Below are 15915 nucleotides of genomic sequence, written 5' to 3'. Positions count from 1 at the left end.
GAGGAAATACAGATGGATTCTTGTGTCATGGTGAATGGTCATCGCTCAGTCAGTGATACCATCCGTTAGTGCATGCTACAACCACTTGGTTTGTTCTGTTACAATATTTTGGTTATAATGTTGTCTTTATGAGGACCTAGTCTCTTCCCTTGTCACCCCTTTACCGTTAAAATAATTGAAAAAACGGTTGGGATTATCATTACCCTTGTCTACCAAATCCATCTTATACCCTTTTTGCCTTTCTGATTTGACTCTTAAGCCTAGTCTTAAACTTTTTATATATTTCAATGGATTTATTTGCCAAAACACAATTTTCACTTCTTCCTCCTGACCAGAGCCTTGCTACTTCTCGTCAGCCAGGGTTAACTCAAGAACATGCTGCTCCAAGACTATTGATATGACCCTTTTATAAGCCTCCCACTCTGCCAGCTATTCCTTTGCCTTTAATAGTCACTCCGTTGACCTCAGCTAAATCCAGCCTAATGCCCTAGATACGGATTGCCCAGCTCCAGTTCAGCACTTTAACTCGTGGACCTGTTCCACCTCGAAGTTCAAAGTAAAATTGAACAGAGTACATACTGTACATGTCACCACATACAATCTTGAGATTCTTTTTCCTGCAGACACATCTATAGAACTGTAAATGTAAATAGGATCAATGAACAAGCTGTGCAAACGCAAATATAAACAAATAGCAATAAGTAACGAGAGCATGACATGTGAGAACACCAGAAATAGAATGAGTGTTGTCATCCTCATTTGTTCAAAAGCCCAATAGTTGAGGGGTAGTAACTGTTCTTCAACCTGGTGGTGCGAGTCCTGAGGCTCTTGTACTTTCTACCTGATGGCAGCAGTGAGGAAAGAGCATGGCCTGGGTGGTGAGGATCTTTGTTGTTGGATGCTGCTTTTCTACGGCAATGTTTCATATAGATGTGGTCAACGGTTGGGAGGGTTTTACCCATGATGTACTGGGCCAAATCCACTACCTTTTAGAGGATTTTCTGCCACAAATCAATAGAAGCAAATTAAGGTTTTTGATTAAATGCCATAGCTCCACAGACTCCTAATGAAGTAGAGGTGCTGTTGTGCTTTCTTTGCAATTACATTTATATGATTTGTCCAGGGCAGGTCCTCTAAGATAGTGACAACGAGGAACTTAAGTTACTGATCCTCTACACCTCTGATCCTCCGACAAGTACTGGCTTAAGGACCTCTGATTTTCCTTTCTTTAAGTCTATAATCAGTTCCTTGGCCTTGCTAACACTGAGTGAGAGAGTACCACTCAGCTTAATTTTCAATCAGCATCAGTATGCTGATTTATCTCCACCTTTGATACGGCCCATAACAGTGGTGTCATCAGCAAATTTTATATGGTCTTGAAGCTGCGCTTAAGAATCTTTTTCCATAATTATTTTAAAACTAACAGAATTGGGGTTACTGGACACAAAGTGTTCTCAACTGCCACTTCAGTTACTTGGACTGCTTCACTCCCCAAGTGGAATGCAGTTTTGCTCCTTCCCCAGTAAGTTCCTCCATATAGTGAGTGAGGAACTATCTTGGATGCACTACACATATTCCACCTCTATCCAAGCCCTGGTGGCCTAGTTAACACCAGGGAAATCGATACCTCCTTCTAGCACTAACCTAGTATCCTCACAACTACGTACAACATCTTGACATATCGGTTCCTCTAGGTCTATAATATAGACCTACCAAGGTGACTGTAAACTTTGCATTTCTAAGTCCTACAGAAGTGGCATCATTAAAAAAATCCCTTAAGAATATCCTCTCTAGGCACTGTTGTTAATTTCTCCCTAATCAAAAAGGCATCACCCTCTCCACTCTTAATCCATGTGGTCCTCTCTCATGCTGAAAACATTGGTATCCGGAACACTAAGCTGCCAGTCGCACCCTTCTCTCAGCCACATTTCTGTTATGGCTACATTCTCACTCCCCCTATAGGTAATCCACACCCTCAGTTCATCCACCTTCCCTGTTCAGCTAAATGCATTGAAATACATGCAATTTAAAGCAGTGGCCCTGTCTGCACTTTTACTATAAACATGGCTATCCTGATGGCTAAACTGATATTTCTTGGTTGCATGTACACCTGCCTTCTCACTTACTTCGTCCTCGAAGTCCCACCTCCAGCCAATTATACTGAAGGGAATATCTAGTGCAACCAATGAATAGGTAACACGCATCAGTGTATGATTTACACAGAAAAGCAGATGTGTGGAATGCAAGCCTATAATCTCTAATAATATAAATGGAATTTGTCCCACCCGCTAAAAATCAACAGCTGTAATCAAAAGCGGATTAAACATTAGAATGTGCTTCTTAAATAGTAGCAGGTTTATGAATCCCACATTATAAAATGGAAATTTAACTTAAGATTCTTCATACCCAGTAAGCCTAATATCCACTTGTTTATGATGTGTTCATGTTAAGTAGAGAATAACGAAGCACATCTGATATTTGCCTTTACACCATGCGACATCTATAAGTGAAAACAGTTTTTTGATCTGGAGTTCTGTGTGCAGCAAATTAAAAAATAAAAAGACGTGTGTATTTAGTCATAAGTTAAAATCACAATATCCTGCTGAAGGGTCTCGGCCCGAAATGTCAACTTTACTCTTTTCCATAAATGCTGCCTGGCCTGCTGAGTTCCTCCAGCACTTTGTGTGTGTTGCTTGGATTTCCAGCATCTGCAGATTTTCTCTTGTTAGTTAATATCACAACATTATTTTACTCCTCAATTGTATCTATGAACTGGCACTGTAACGTTAAAGACATCTAAAAACCTGCACTGCCATGGGACGAGTGACTCTTGATTTAGATAGATGCAAGTAAGTACCAATGTAAATAATCAAAGAAGAAATATCACTTCATTTGGATTTATTTGTAGGTTATTGTCTTCCTCCCTCCTTCCCTCAAATTATATAAACAACTCCAATGTGTTTTCAGAAGATTGAGGCCAAGTTCTTTTTAATTGCTGCCACTTATTAATAATTATAGTTTGAACTGGACATGATCTCACCAGTGATAAAAATCTCCCAACTTTCAGGCAGAGCTTAATTTTGTTCCTTAATACATTATTCCTTTCTAATGAGAGAGTTTGCCTTATTAGACACGCCATGGTTTATGAGGTGAAGTTTAGAAGAGTGTGATCGGGCTTGAATGAAATAGATCAGAATCAGGTTTAGTATTACTGGCATATGTTGGGAAATTCGTTAATTTAGCAGCAATAGTGCAATGCAATACATAATAAACATAGAATAAATTAATTAGTTACAATAAGAATATATATGTATATTAACTAGTTAAATTAAAAATAGTGCAAAACAGAAATAATAAAGTGAGGTAGCATTCATGGGTTCAATGTCCATTTAGAAATCAGACGACAGAGGGAAGAAGCTGTCCCTGAATCATTGTGCGCGCCTTCAGGCTTCTGTACCTCCTTTCTGATGGCAACAATGAGAAGAGAGCATCTCCTATGAGATGGGGGTTCTTAATAACGGATGCCGCCTTTCTGAGGCACCACTCCTTGAAGATGTCTTGGATACTACAAAGGCTAGTGTTCATGAAGGAACCGGCTAATTTTACAACTTTCTGAGGTTTCTTTTGATCCTATGCTGTAATTCCATCTCCCCCATACCAGACGGTGATGCAGCCTGTCAGAATGCTCTCCAAGGTACATCTGTAGACATTTTTGAGTGTTTTAGGTGACGAATCAAATTTCCTCAAACTCATACTGGAACATAGCTGCTGTCTTGCCTTCTTTAAAGCTGCATCATTCTACTAGGCCCAGGTTAAAACCTCAAAGATAAAAACTTTGAGCAGTCTTCAGTGTGGATGTAGAGAGGTTGCTTTGCTTTTTGGAAAAGTCTGGGACTGGGATGTCAGGCAAATTGAAGCGAATCCAAGTTCATTTTCAGGCAGGGGCTGATGTTTCATTACCAGCTTCACCTCTATGGATCTAAGTGCTACTGGACAATAGTCACTGAAACAGGTTACCACATTCTTCTCAGGCACCAGAATAAATGAAACTTGCTTGAAGCAGGTGGTTAACTCAGACTACCAAATTGAGAGGTTAAAGATATCATGAATGCTCCAGTCAGTTGGTCAGCACAGGTATTGAGCACTTAACCAGGTACACTGTCTGGGCTGGACACTTTCCATGGATTCATCTCCCTGAAGAATGCTCTTATGGTGGTCTCAGAGAGTGAAATCACAGGATCATCGGAGGCTGTGGGTGTTCATGAAGGTATCTCCATGTTTTGATGGTCAAAGCAAACATAAAACGCATTCAGCTCGTCTGGGAGTGAAGCTTGTTGTCACCTATGTCACTTAGCTTCAATTTGTAGGAGCTAACAATTCAAGCCCTGCCACAGCTGACCAACATTCAAGTTTGGTCCAGAATTGCCACTTCGCATGTGAGATTGCTTTCCAGAGATTCTACCTGGACCTCTTGTATTTAACTTGGTGGTCAGACCTGAATGTCACTGATCTGGCTCTCTGCAGATTGTGGATCTCATGGTCCATCCAAGCTTCTGGCTAAGGAAGACTGTATGATTTTGTGGCAACATACTTGTCTCCAACTGTTTTTATTAAATCTGTGACAACTGTGGTGTATTTGTTCAGAACCTCAGAAGCTTTTGAACACAACCCAGTCTACTGACTTGAGGCAATCCCATACCCGCTCAGATTCCCACAACCATCTCTTTGCTGCCCTTATGTCTGCAGCCTTGCCCTTTAGCTTCTGCCTCTATGCAAGTAGGAAGAGAACAACTTAAGTGAACAAATTTCCTGATATCCAGTCTAGGCATGGAACAACAGGGATTCTTAATCATAATGTAACTGTGCCAAGTGTGTTAGGACCTACTGGTGCTGTCGATGATATGTTAATGATAATTCAGCAGTGTCTTCTTCAAGCAAGCTTGACTGAAGTCCCTGACAATGATTTGAAAGACGTCAGGGTAGGCTGTTTCCAGTTCACTAATTGTGACGTTCAATACACTAAATGCTTGTTCAATATATGTGTCTGGCAGTATGTAAACTGCAGCCAGGATCTTGGAGAATTCTCTTGGAAAGTAAAACAGTCAGCACTTAATCATCAGATGTTCCAGCTCAGGGGAACGAGAGTGTGACAAGACTGCTGTGTCACAGCACCACAAAGATTTGTATTCATATTCTCAACATACAGGGTCTCAGCCTGACCTGCTAAGTTCCTCCAGCATTTTGTGTGTTACTCTGGATTTCTCTTGGATTATTACATGTCTATGCAACAAAGGTAATACACTTTAACTTCTCCAGCATCTACTTTCAACTTGTTTATTATCCCACCTATAACACTCACGTCCTAATTCTGCTTGTTGTGGTAGCACAGAGAGTTGAGCACAGAGTAGAAAATCTGATTACCACACCCATTTACTCATCGATCTGAATGTCTGAATGGAAAAACTATGGAGCTTTTACATGAAAAATAGATTTTTAACGAAATGTGAACCATCATACTATCAGAACTCAAAATTTTAGGAAGCTAGGGTCAATTAAGTGGAACAGCTTCACCCCATGAAAAAGAGGTTTGTAATTTAGATTACCAAGCATTGATAGGTTCACACAAGGTAACTGGAGGCAATAGAGATTGATGATATCAATGAAAATGCAAGTTGGTCGAATGGATTGTTGTAAAAGCCCAACCATTTTCCACAAGTGGTTTTTGTTGTTCATATACATTTCCAAAAGTTACATTCAAAAATTGATCTTTTATTCTAATTTATTTTTTGCATTAAGTTAACAATTTTTTGTGGGGTGAATTGTTACATAGTTTCTTCATTGTAATTGTACATAAACATTAAATGCGAACTTATAGAAAGGAAGACTTGAACATTCTTTTAAACTTCTGGCAATCTAACAGTTTTACTCACCTGATTTGGGGTTTAAGGAGTCACACTGTGAGTTGTACATTTGTACAAATTCTTGATGTCGTTTAATCAGTTGTGTTTTGCTGCCCTGAGTTGAAAGTCCAAACTCCTTCAACTTCTTTTTCAGATCCCGGTCAGAAAGCAAATTATAAACCAGCTTTGGCAACAGTTTTCTTCTGTTCATAGAGCTTGAATAGAAAAATGAAGGAAAAAACACATCTTATTGATATAACTTCCGAAAGAAAAAAAACATGTCTGATCACTGCATTGTGGCAAGTTTATTATTGTTTAACTGAACAGACAAAAAATTCAGATCACAAATGGTATTGTATTGGATGTGCAGTTAGAAGTATATAGAGAAATGAGAGAAACTGACTTTTCTCCAAAGAAGATTAAGAACAATTAGTTTTTAAATACAGATAGAAACAGCTTCCATCGACAGTTTAAGTAAACAGAGGGTACAGGTTTAAATGGCAAAGAAAAGGCTAGCAGTAGCTTTAATAAGCTTAACAGTTGCTATGCAATAACCCAAAAATGCTGGAAGCAGACTCAATAGTATCTTTCACCAGGGAAATGGATAAATGAAGGATTTTCTTTAATTGTGGTAAATATTTACAGGAACACCCTACTCACCAACAGCATAGAAGTGGCATATAACAGTTAATGAAGATAGCTACCATCTCAGGAAGGATAATAAAGATTGGTCTTGTTATCCACTTACAAATTCAATAAAAATAAATGTATTCTATTGCCTCCTGAAACTTTTCCTGTAAACTTGCAGAATTCAAAAAATTTGATTTGCACCTTTGTACTGCATTATAAATTCTCATGAACTTTACATGACTATGAAGAGAAATTGTAGTGAGATTAGATTTTAATAATCATAACCTAAAGTGAGCAAATATGCCAAATTACACCCTCCCCACCTTTCTGTCACCCTATTAGCTCTATTGTACCTACAATTTTGCATACTCAGACTGAAAACTTGATATTGTCAATGATTCATCAAATTTATTATCGACCTGGAAAGGGAGGGCCCTTCCACTGCAGCAGAGATGGAAGTTCTCCTAAAAAAAGATCTGTTGCCAGACAGCAGGGAAAAACCTCTGCGTAAAATAAGTAACGGATGTTAAAAGACACCAAGATACAACAGTACCCGCATTGGGTGTTAAATTAGCAACTTGCTTTCAAATAAAGAAGAAAGCACACAAGGAGCAAACAAGAAATTAAGATCTATAAGCAGAGGATGTTTTTAGGAAAATGTGGCAATTGATCAGAAGTGATGTGAACAGTATTTATATGAGTAAATAAACTGGTCGTTAATCAAGTAAATGGTGAAGGTCATTGCTCATTCCAGGTTCCTGTTTTATTTATTTATTGTTCCATGTCCGACTTGGTCTATAATTTCAGCAGTTTAACAATCCACAAATCACAAGTAATAATACTGCTATCTATTTCAATGATTTTCTATGTCTCTAAAAAAGCACAGCTTAAGCAAGTTGTTTATTGTGAAATGAAATGAGTTATTTTTCATATAGTTTCAAATAACTTGAGCATTTAGTATGAAAAGAATAAACTGATAATTTTAAGTGAATGAGGATGTGAATATGGAATTATAACACTAACCATTGAATCTGAACTGATACAAATTGCTTGACTTGAATCAATATCAGTTTATAGAGTGAAAATAGTGTACTTGTGCTTTTCACTGGCAAAATTTCCAATCACTTTTTCTGATGCCAGGACCAGTCAAGTCATTATCTAATTGCCTGGGATTATTAAATTCCCACAATACTCACAGAAGACCTTTTTCCCTCTGAAACACATTGATTTGCTTCTCCATCATCACTAACACACCTTACCACCTCCCAAGTGCCCACCAATACAGCTGCAGGAGATCCAGTTTGTACCCCCATCCTTCCCAGCAGCCAGAGTCCCAAATAATTAACATCTAAATTACTGCTGCATATTCCTGTTTAGATGTACTTCTTACAATACAGTATAGTATGCTATCTTAGTTCTTCATATTACAGTTCCCAAAATAAAAGGGGAGACCAAACAGATTTACCAATCACTTTTGCAGAATAAGGGAGATACAATAGGATGAGGGAGAAGCTGGCTAGTGAAGTCTAGGAACACTGTATGGTGGAACAGTTGAGGAACAGTGACTTGCAAAGAGATTTTCACAATGTGCAAAAGAAGCAGATTCCAGTTAAAAACAAAGATATTAAGTATGGTGACCACCAGCCTTGGATAACTAAGGAAATAACAGAAAGCATCAAACCAACAGTTCATGGATACAAAGCCACCAAAAATAATGGGAACTGGAAGACTGGGAAAACTTTAAAAAGCACAAAGAACCATTAAGCAAGCAATAAGGAAAGGGGGAAGACAGAATATGAAAGTAAACTAGCACAAAATATTAAGACAGATAGTAAAAGTTTTTATCATTATATAAAGTGGGAAAGTGTGGCAAAAGTGAATGTAGGTCCCTTGGAACATGAGAAGGGGAAATTAATTTTGGGTAATAGAGAAAAGACTGAAAACTTGGTGTTGGTCTAATGCATCCAAAATTTTCTGGAATCTGGAGAGATCCAAACAAATAAGTCAGTGACTATCACAATACCTTTTACAAAAGAATATGGGCAAAAGGCAGGTAACTACAAGCCAGTTAGCTTAATATCTGCAATTGGGAAAATGCTTGAGCTAACATTTAAGGAAGAAATAGCATGGTTCCACCAGGCAGAGGCATCATGGATTCATGAAGAGCAGACCCTGTTTGACAAACTTATTGGAGCTCTTTAAGGATATAATAACTATAGTGGATAGAGGCAAAAAGGTGGAAGTTGTACACAGTGGATTCTGGTCAATTGAGCCATTGGTTAATCAGGGCAGCTGCTTATTTGGGACAACTCTTAAAGAACAAAAACTAATCCTTAGTTTATTTGGGACACTATGCTGCTTATTTGGGACAGGAGACTGCTGGCGAACTTTTTTGAACAAGGGACAGTCATGTGCATTAGTGTAGCCGTTAGACGTAATACCATGCTTAGAGCAAAGTTTTTAAATAGCACCAGTTGCGTATGTTTGTGTTCAAACAGCAGAGATTTTAGTCACTGATATTTAGTGAGAAATGAGCAGTAATCAATTTAGGACTGCATTACTCTCTGTGATTTCAAGCACTGAGGAACGGAGATGCCAGAAACATCTGGAAGTGAAAATGAAACATTTTCATTACTTCAACAAGTTAGGAACAATGAAGAATTTGAAGATATCAACAATCACCTTGAATGTTACAGTAAAAATGAAAATATTGGAGGGTGCGGTGCAATTGTTGAAAGCTTTGTCTGACTGGACAATACAATTACCCATGTCAGGTTGCTGTTTACTGACTACAGCTCAGCATTTAAAACAATTATTCCTACAGTTCTGATTGAAAAGCTCCGGAACCCAGACCTCTGTACCTCTCTCTTCCAAACCGGAAGACCACAATCCGTGCGGATCAGAAATAACATCTCCACCATGTTGACAACTACACTGGTGCACATCAGGGATGTGTGCTTAGCCCACTGCTCTACTCTCTCCACACCCACGACTGTGTGATTAGGCACAGCACAAATACCATCTATAAATTTTTGACGATATAACTATTGTTGGCAGAATTTAGCATGGTGACAAGAGGGTTTAGAGGAATGAGATATATCAGCTAGATGAGTGGTGTTGCAACAATAAACTCACACTCATCGTCAGTAAGACCAAAGAACTGATAGTGGACTTCAGAAAGAGCAAGACTGGGGAACACACTCCAGTCCTCAGGGTGATCAGAAGTAGAAAGAGTGAGCAATTTCAAGTTCCTGGATGTCAATATCTCTGAGGATCCATCCTGGACCCAACATATCAACACAGCTATGAAGAAGGCATGACAGTGGTTATACTTCATTTGGAGTTTGAGGAGATTTGGTATGCCATCAAAGACGCTCACAAATTTCTACAAATGTACAAATGGAGAACATTTTAACTGGCAAGAGCACCATCTGGTATGAGAGGGCTACTGCACAGGATCGAAATAAACTGCAGAGTTGTAAACTTAGCTCTATCATGGACACTAGCCACTGTAGTACCCAGTACATCTTCAAGGAGCAATGCCTCAAAAAGGTGGCATCCATCATTAAGGACCCCGTCACCCAGAACATGGCTTATCCTCATTGCTACCATCAGGAAAGAGGAAAGAAAGCAAACACTCAATGATTCAGGAACAGCTTCTTCCCCTCTTCCATCCAATTTCTGAATGAACATTGAACCCATGAACACTACCTCATTGCTTTCTTAATTCTATTTTTACACTATTTAATTTAGCTAGTTAATATCTATACACTTACAGTAATTCACTTTATTTCCTTTTAGTATGTATTGCAAAGTACTGCTGCCATAAAGACAACAAATTCCTCAACATATGCCAGTGATATTAAATCTGAATCGGATGGCAGTCCATTATCTATACTAGGTGCCCGCGCTGATTTTATTCATTTAGCATCAAATTGAAAGAAAACAACAGCATACATGGATGAATTCCTCCAGTGATAATTATTGCAATCTAACACACAGTTTTATAATACTGTAGTAGTATTGACAGTGTTCTAATTTGCTCTGTAATTCATTTAAATACAGGCAGCTTGTCTTTTTTTTACACCTTTTTAGGTTTTCCATGAAACCGGCTAATCGAGGCAGCTGTTTAATTGGACCAAAATGTGCTGCTCCTGCTGTGTTCCAATTAACCAGAATCGACTGTACTTGGATTTCCAGAAAGCATTTGATAAGGTGCTGCATAAAAGACTAATGCATAAGATAAAGATGCACAGAGTTGGGGATAATGTATTAGCATGGATAGAGGATTGGTTAATCACTAGAGGGCAGAGAATTGGCATAAATGGATGCTTATCTGGTTGGCAGTCAGTGGTGACTGGAGTGCAGCAGGGGTCAGTGTTGGGCCCATACTGTCTACATTAACAATTTGGAAGAGGAGACTGAGTGTGGAGTATCTATGCTTGCTGATGTGGAAAAGCAAATTATACAGACACACTATCAAGAGCACCTTCAAGACAAGGTGCCTCAAGAAGACCTCATTCATCATTAAGGACCTCACCATTCAGGACATGCTTTCTTACCCTTACTACCAACAGAGAGGAAATACAGGACACTGAAGACCCACAAGCAATGATTCAGGAACAGCTTCTTCACCTCCATCATCAGATTTCTAATTGACCCATGAACACTACTTCATTATTTTGTAATTTACAGCAATTTCATGCATTTGCACCAAACTGCTGCAACAAAACAAAAAAAAATCATGATGGTGATAATAAACTTGATTCTGATACTACAATTCCAGAGACTCTTTGAGCCGCAAGAAGTCAATCTCCTAATGTGCATTATGGTCAACAATGCATTGTTTTCTGTATTGGAATGTCCTGGGCATTGAAAAAATTGCCTACAGAACAATAAATCTATTCCTTCCTACTCAGCAAAATAAGAATCTTGAGTGTGTGCGCATATGCACTCTTCATTACCACGTTTTTAAAAATTTTTATCCCTGTAGAATTATTTTTGTGGATTTCAATCATTCTCCATCAACTTCCAACCAGTTTCCTAATAACACCAACCACTCCCGTCCATGCACAGGAACATAACTCCACAGAGGAGGTGAAAGAATCAAGTCATAGCTCCTGACTTCAAAGAATACTGGCTCAGATACTAGTCCAAAGAGAGTTGAACAGGACAGACTGCAGATGACTATCTTATCTTGTGAAATGATCTGACTTTAGAATGTTGCATATACGAAAACTGATGATGCAACTGGAAGCTACCTAAAGTTCAAAGGGCTTGATTATTCTCCAAACACCTGTCATGAGGAACAGGAGAGTTGGTGGAGAAAGGGCTGCTAATCGTAGTTCTGATGCAGGAGCTCACTATTAACTGAAAATTTTTAGTCATTATATCCTTTTGGAGAACTGGAGAAAGGAAACATGGCTGCCTAAATAACCTTGAAGGGATCAACCGATGATCTGTCAGGGTGCCAGAATATATCTACCTTATTTCTGATTCCTTTTCTTCTAGTCATCTCATGCTCCACATGCAGCCAATTTATTAGGAAGTACCCATATCAAAGAGGTAATGTAATAAGATAAAATTAGCTGTATCAGAGCAACACACACAAAATGCTGGAGGAACACAGCAGATCAAGCAGCATCTACGGAAAAAAGCAGTCAACATTTCGGGCAAGACCTAAAACGTCAGCTGTATTTTTTTTCCATGGAGGAAGGGTCTCGGCCTGAAAAGCCGACTGCATTTTTCCCCATAGATGCTGCCTGGCCTACTGAGTTCCCCCAACAGTTGCTTCAATTTCCAGTATTTGCAGATTTTCTCTTTTTTTTAAGCTGTATCAGAATCAGGTTTAATATCACCGGAATACGTTGTGAAATGTGTCTTTGCAGCAGCAGTACAATACAATACATAATAACAGAAAAAAAATGAATTACAGTAAGTACTATATATATATTAAATAGTATGCAAAAATAGCAATAAAAAGTGTAGTGAGGTAGTGTTCATGGGTTCAATGTCCATTCAGAAATTGGATGGCAAAGGGAAAAGTGCCATTCCTGAATCATTAAGTGTTTGCCCTCAGGCTTCTGTACCTCTTTCCTGATGGTAGCAATGAAAACAAGGCCTGACCTGGGTGATGGGGGTCCTTAATGATGGATGCCAGCTTTTTGAGGCATCGCCACCATGAAAATGTCCTGAATACTACAAAGGCTGCTGCTCATGACGTAGCTGACAAACTTTACAGCTCTTTTCAGCTTATTTTGATCCTCTGTAGTAGACACCCCCTCCCATACCAGACAGTGATGCAGCCAATTAGAATGCTATCCACAGTACAACTGCAGAAATTTCTGAGTGTCTTTGGTGATGTACCAAATCTCCTTAAACTTCTAATGAAATATAGTCACTATCATGCCTTCTTTGTAGTTGCATTGATATCTTGGGTCTAGGGCAGATTCTCAGAGATGCTGACACCCAGTAACTTTAAATTGCTCACTCTATCCACTCCTGATCTCTCCATGAAGACTGGTGTGTGTTACCCTTTCTAAAGACCACAATCAGCTCTTTAATCTTATTGAGTGCAAGGTCATCGCTGCAACACCACTCAACCAGCTGATTTATCTCGCTCGTTTACTTTCTCATCACCATCAGAAATTCTACTAACAGTTGATTCATCTGTACTTTTATAGATGGCATTTGAACTGTGCTTAGCCACACAATCACGGGTGTAGAGTCACATTTGTCACATGCACATCGAAGCATGCAGTGAAGTGCATTGATTATGTCAAATCAAATCAATGAGAATTGTCCTGGGCAGCCTGCAAGTGCCACCAAGCTTTTAGTGTCAACACAGCACGCCCATAACTTATTGTACATACAGTATTTAGAATGTGGGAGGAAACCTAGAGCAACTTGAGGAGCCCAGATAGTCACTGGAAAAACATACAAAATCCTTACAGCTAATGCTGTAAAGTGACTGCGTTAACTGCTGTACTACCATATCCCACCACACAAAATCATGTTAACGTTCAGTAATCTTGAACATAAAGCCAGCCTCTCTAAACTTAGGCTATGTTGATTTTTAAATAGCACACCTGCAGTGCTACACATCTTTGTAAATTGTGTAAAATGTGAGCTATTTTCAACTTCTAATTAATCATTACAGCTGAAAAATTCTAACCATCACAATTAAAAATTCTGTCCTGAAAGCTGCACATTTCTTACAGGATGATTACATTTTTGCTGCTTAATCACAAATCATATAAATTCAACAGAATAGTGCTTAAGATCACAAAACTGCAGTTTATTTTCTAAGCATGTATATTCTTGCCAGCTGATAATATAAGCAAACATTATAGAGGCTTTATCCTTCTATTTTAATCATTCCCTCAAGGTCACACCATATACTGTAGCTGATGTGACAGCTTTAACATTTGATTGCTGCACTCTCAATACAAAGTCAAATATAGTTAATGTTGAATCTCACGGCAATCCCAAGCTAATATTCATGATTTACTTTTTCCTCCAGAAAAATTAGAAAATTATGCCTTATACACATTGGACTGATTGTGACAGAGTTCAAATTTCTATTAAAAAACACTTGCTTGTGTAAAATCTTACAATAAGCAGCATTATCATTAAAGCAGAATGACTAAAAGCTTATTTTCATTTTCCTTCCATGAAAGTATACTCATTTATGCATGCATAGAAAGCTAAATAAAATAATTTGTGCGAAATAATTTTTGTTTATTATAAAATATTTGAAAAAAAACAATTTCATGCATGTTTTAACACAATATAATCATCTCTTGTAAAAATCACACCCATTGCAAAAACTGGAATAGACACTTCCGGACACAATTCACCTTAGTATATTGATATTAATTTGTGCATCATTACAAATTAAAAGTTCAAAGTTCAAATTTATTATCAAAGTATGTATGCCATATACAACCTTGAGATTCATCTTCTTGTAGGCACTCAAAACTTACAAACACTAACATCCATGAAAAATCACACAAAACAAAGACCAACAAACATCCTGATGAAGGGTTTTGGCACAAAACGTCGTCACTATCTCCTCCCATAGATGCTGTCTGGCCTGCTGAGTTCTGCCAGCATTTTGTGTTTTTATTACCAACAAACATCCATTGTGCAAACAGGACAAATAGTGCAAATAGTTAAAAAAAAAGTAGACAATTGATTAGAATATGAACTGCAGAGTCCCCAAAAGTGAGTCCAAAGCTGCAAAGTCACTGAGATGCATAATGCCGGTCCAGGAGTCTGATGACTGCTGGGCAACAACTGCTCCTGAACCTGGGGGGAGGGACCCAAGACTCCTGCACCTCCTGCTCAATGGTAGTAGCAAAAAAAAAGGAAAGCCCACGTGCAATTCTCAAATCTATAGGAAAGCTGTATTTCTACCAAATGTATTCCAGGGTGTCAGACATAGAAAATAGAACGATAGAACATTACAGCACAGAAACAGGCCTTTTGGCCCTTCTTGGCTGTGCTGAACCATTTTCTGCCTAGTCCCCCTGACCTGCACTCGGGCCATATCCATCCAAACCTCTCTCATCCATATACCTGTCCAAGTTTTTCTTAAATGTCAAAAGTGAGCCCGCATTCACCACTTCATCTGGCAGTTCAATCCACACTCCCACCACTCTCTGCGTGAAGAAGCCCCCCCCCCACAATGTTCCCTTTAAACTTCCCCCCCCCCCATGGTTCTATGGTTCCCACTGAGTTTGTAGCAAGAAGGCTGCAAGTGAATTGTTGATTTTTCGGAGTGAAGGGAGTTTTTTACTACTCGGGCTAAAGAGAGGCGAGATTGCACAAGCATGTGATGTCAGCCAGTAGAGCACGAAAGGATTAAAAAGGAAAGAAATCTTCAACAGTTTTTAAATTGGAGCAAGAAGGCTACGAGTGAACTGCTGATTTTTTGGAGCAAAGGGAGTTTTTTTACTACTCGAGTCAAAGAGAGGCGAGACTGCACAGGCACGTGACGTCAGCCAGTTGAGCTCAAAAGTTTGAAAATGAAGACCGCCATATCCAGCAGGCAGCGTCGGAGTGGGCAGCTGAGTGACAGGGCTTTCACTCAATAGGCTTAGGCAGTAACAGGACGAGGTGAGGAAGGAATTATGTGTGTGAGGCCAGTTTTCTGTCCTCGGTGTCAAATGGGGGGGTCCTGGAGTCTCCCAGCCTCCTGAATGGCCACATGTGCACCAGGTTTGTCGAGCTGCAGCTCCTGAGGGACTGAGTTAGGGAACTGGAGATGCAGCTAGATGACCTTCGCCTAGTCTGGGAGAGTGAGGAGGTGGCAGAGAGGAGTGAAAGCTTGGTGGTCACACCAGGGCCACAGGAGACAGACAGGTGGGTCACAGTCAGGAGG

General features: G+C 39.2%; 1 protein-coding gene across 2 annotated transcripts in view; it reads right to left on the bottom strand.

The window, feature by feature from the left end:
* rad18 (RAD18 E3 ubiquitin protein ligase) overlaps positions 1–15915 on the bottom strand; it is a 237007-nt gene that overhangs the window by 161039 nt on the left and 60053 nt on the right. For both annotated transcript variants that reach the window (XM_059944408.1, XM_059944409.1), the window contains exon 7: positions 5931–6115. In XM_059944408.1, coding sequence (XP_059800391.1) covers positions 5931–6115 — 185 coding nt within the window. The remainder of the gene's footprint in view (positions 1–5930; positions 6116–15915) is intronic.

This window comes from Hypanus sabinus, chromosome 19 (assembly GCF_030144855.1).
Source record: "Hypanus sabinus isolate sHypSab1 chromosome 19, sHypSab1.hap1, whole genome shotgun sequence".
Classification (NCBI taxonomy): domain Eukaryota; kingdom Metazoa; phylum Chordata; class Chondrichthyes; order Myliobatiformes; family Dasyatidae; genus Hypanus; species Hypanus sabinus.
The sequence above is the reverse complement of the archived record's forward strand: the minus strand, read 5'-3'. Positions and strand labels throughout refer to the sequence as shown.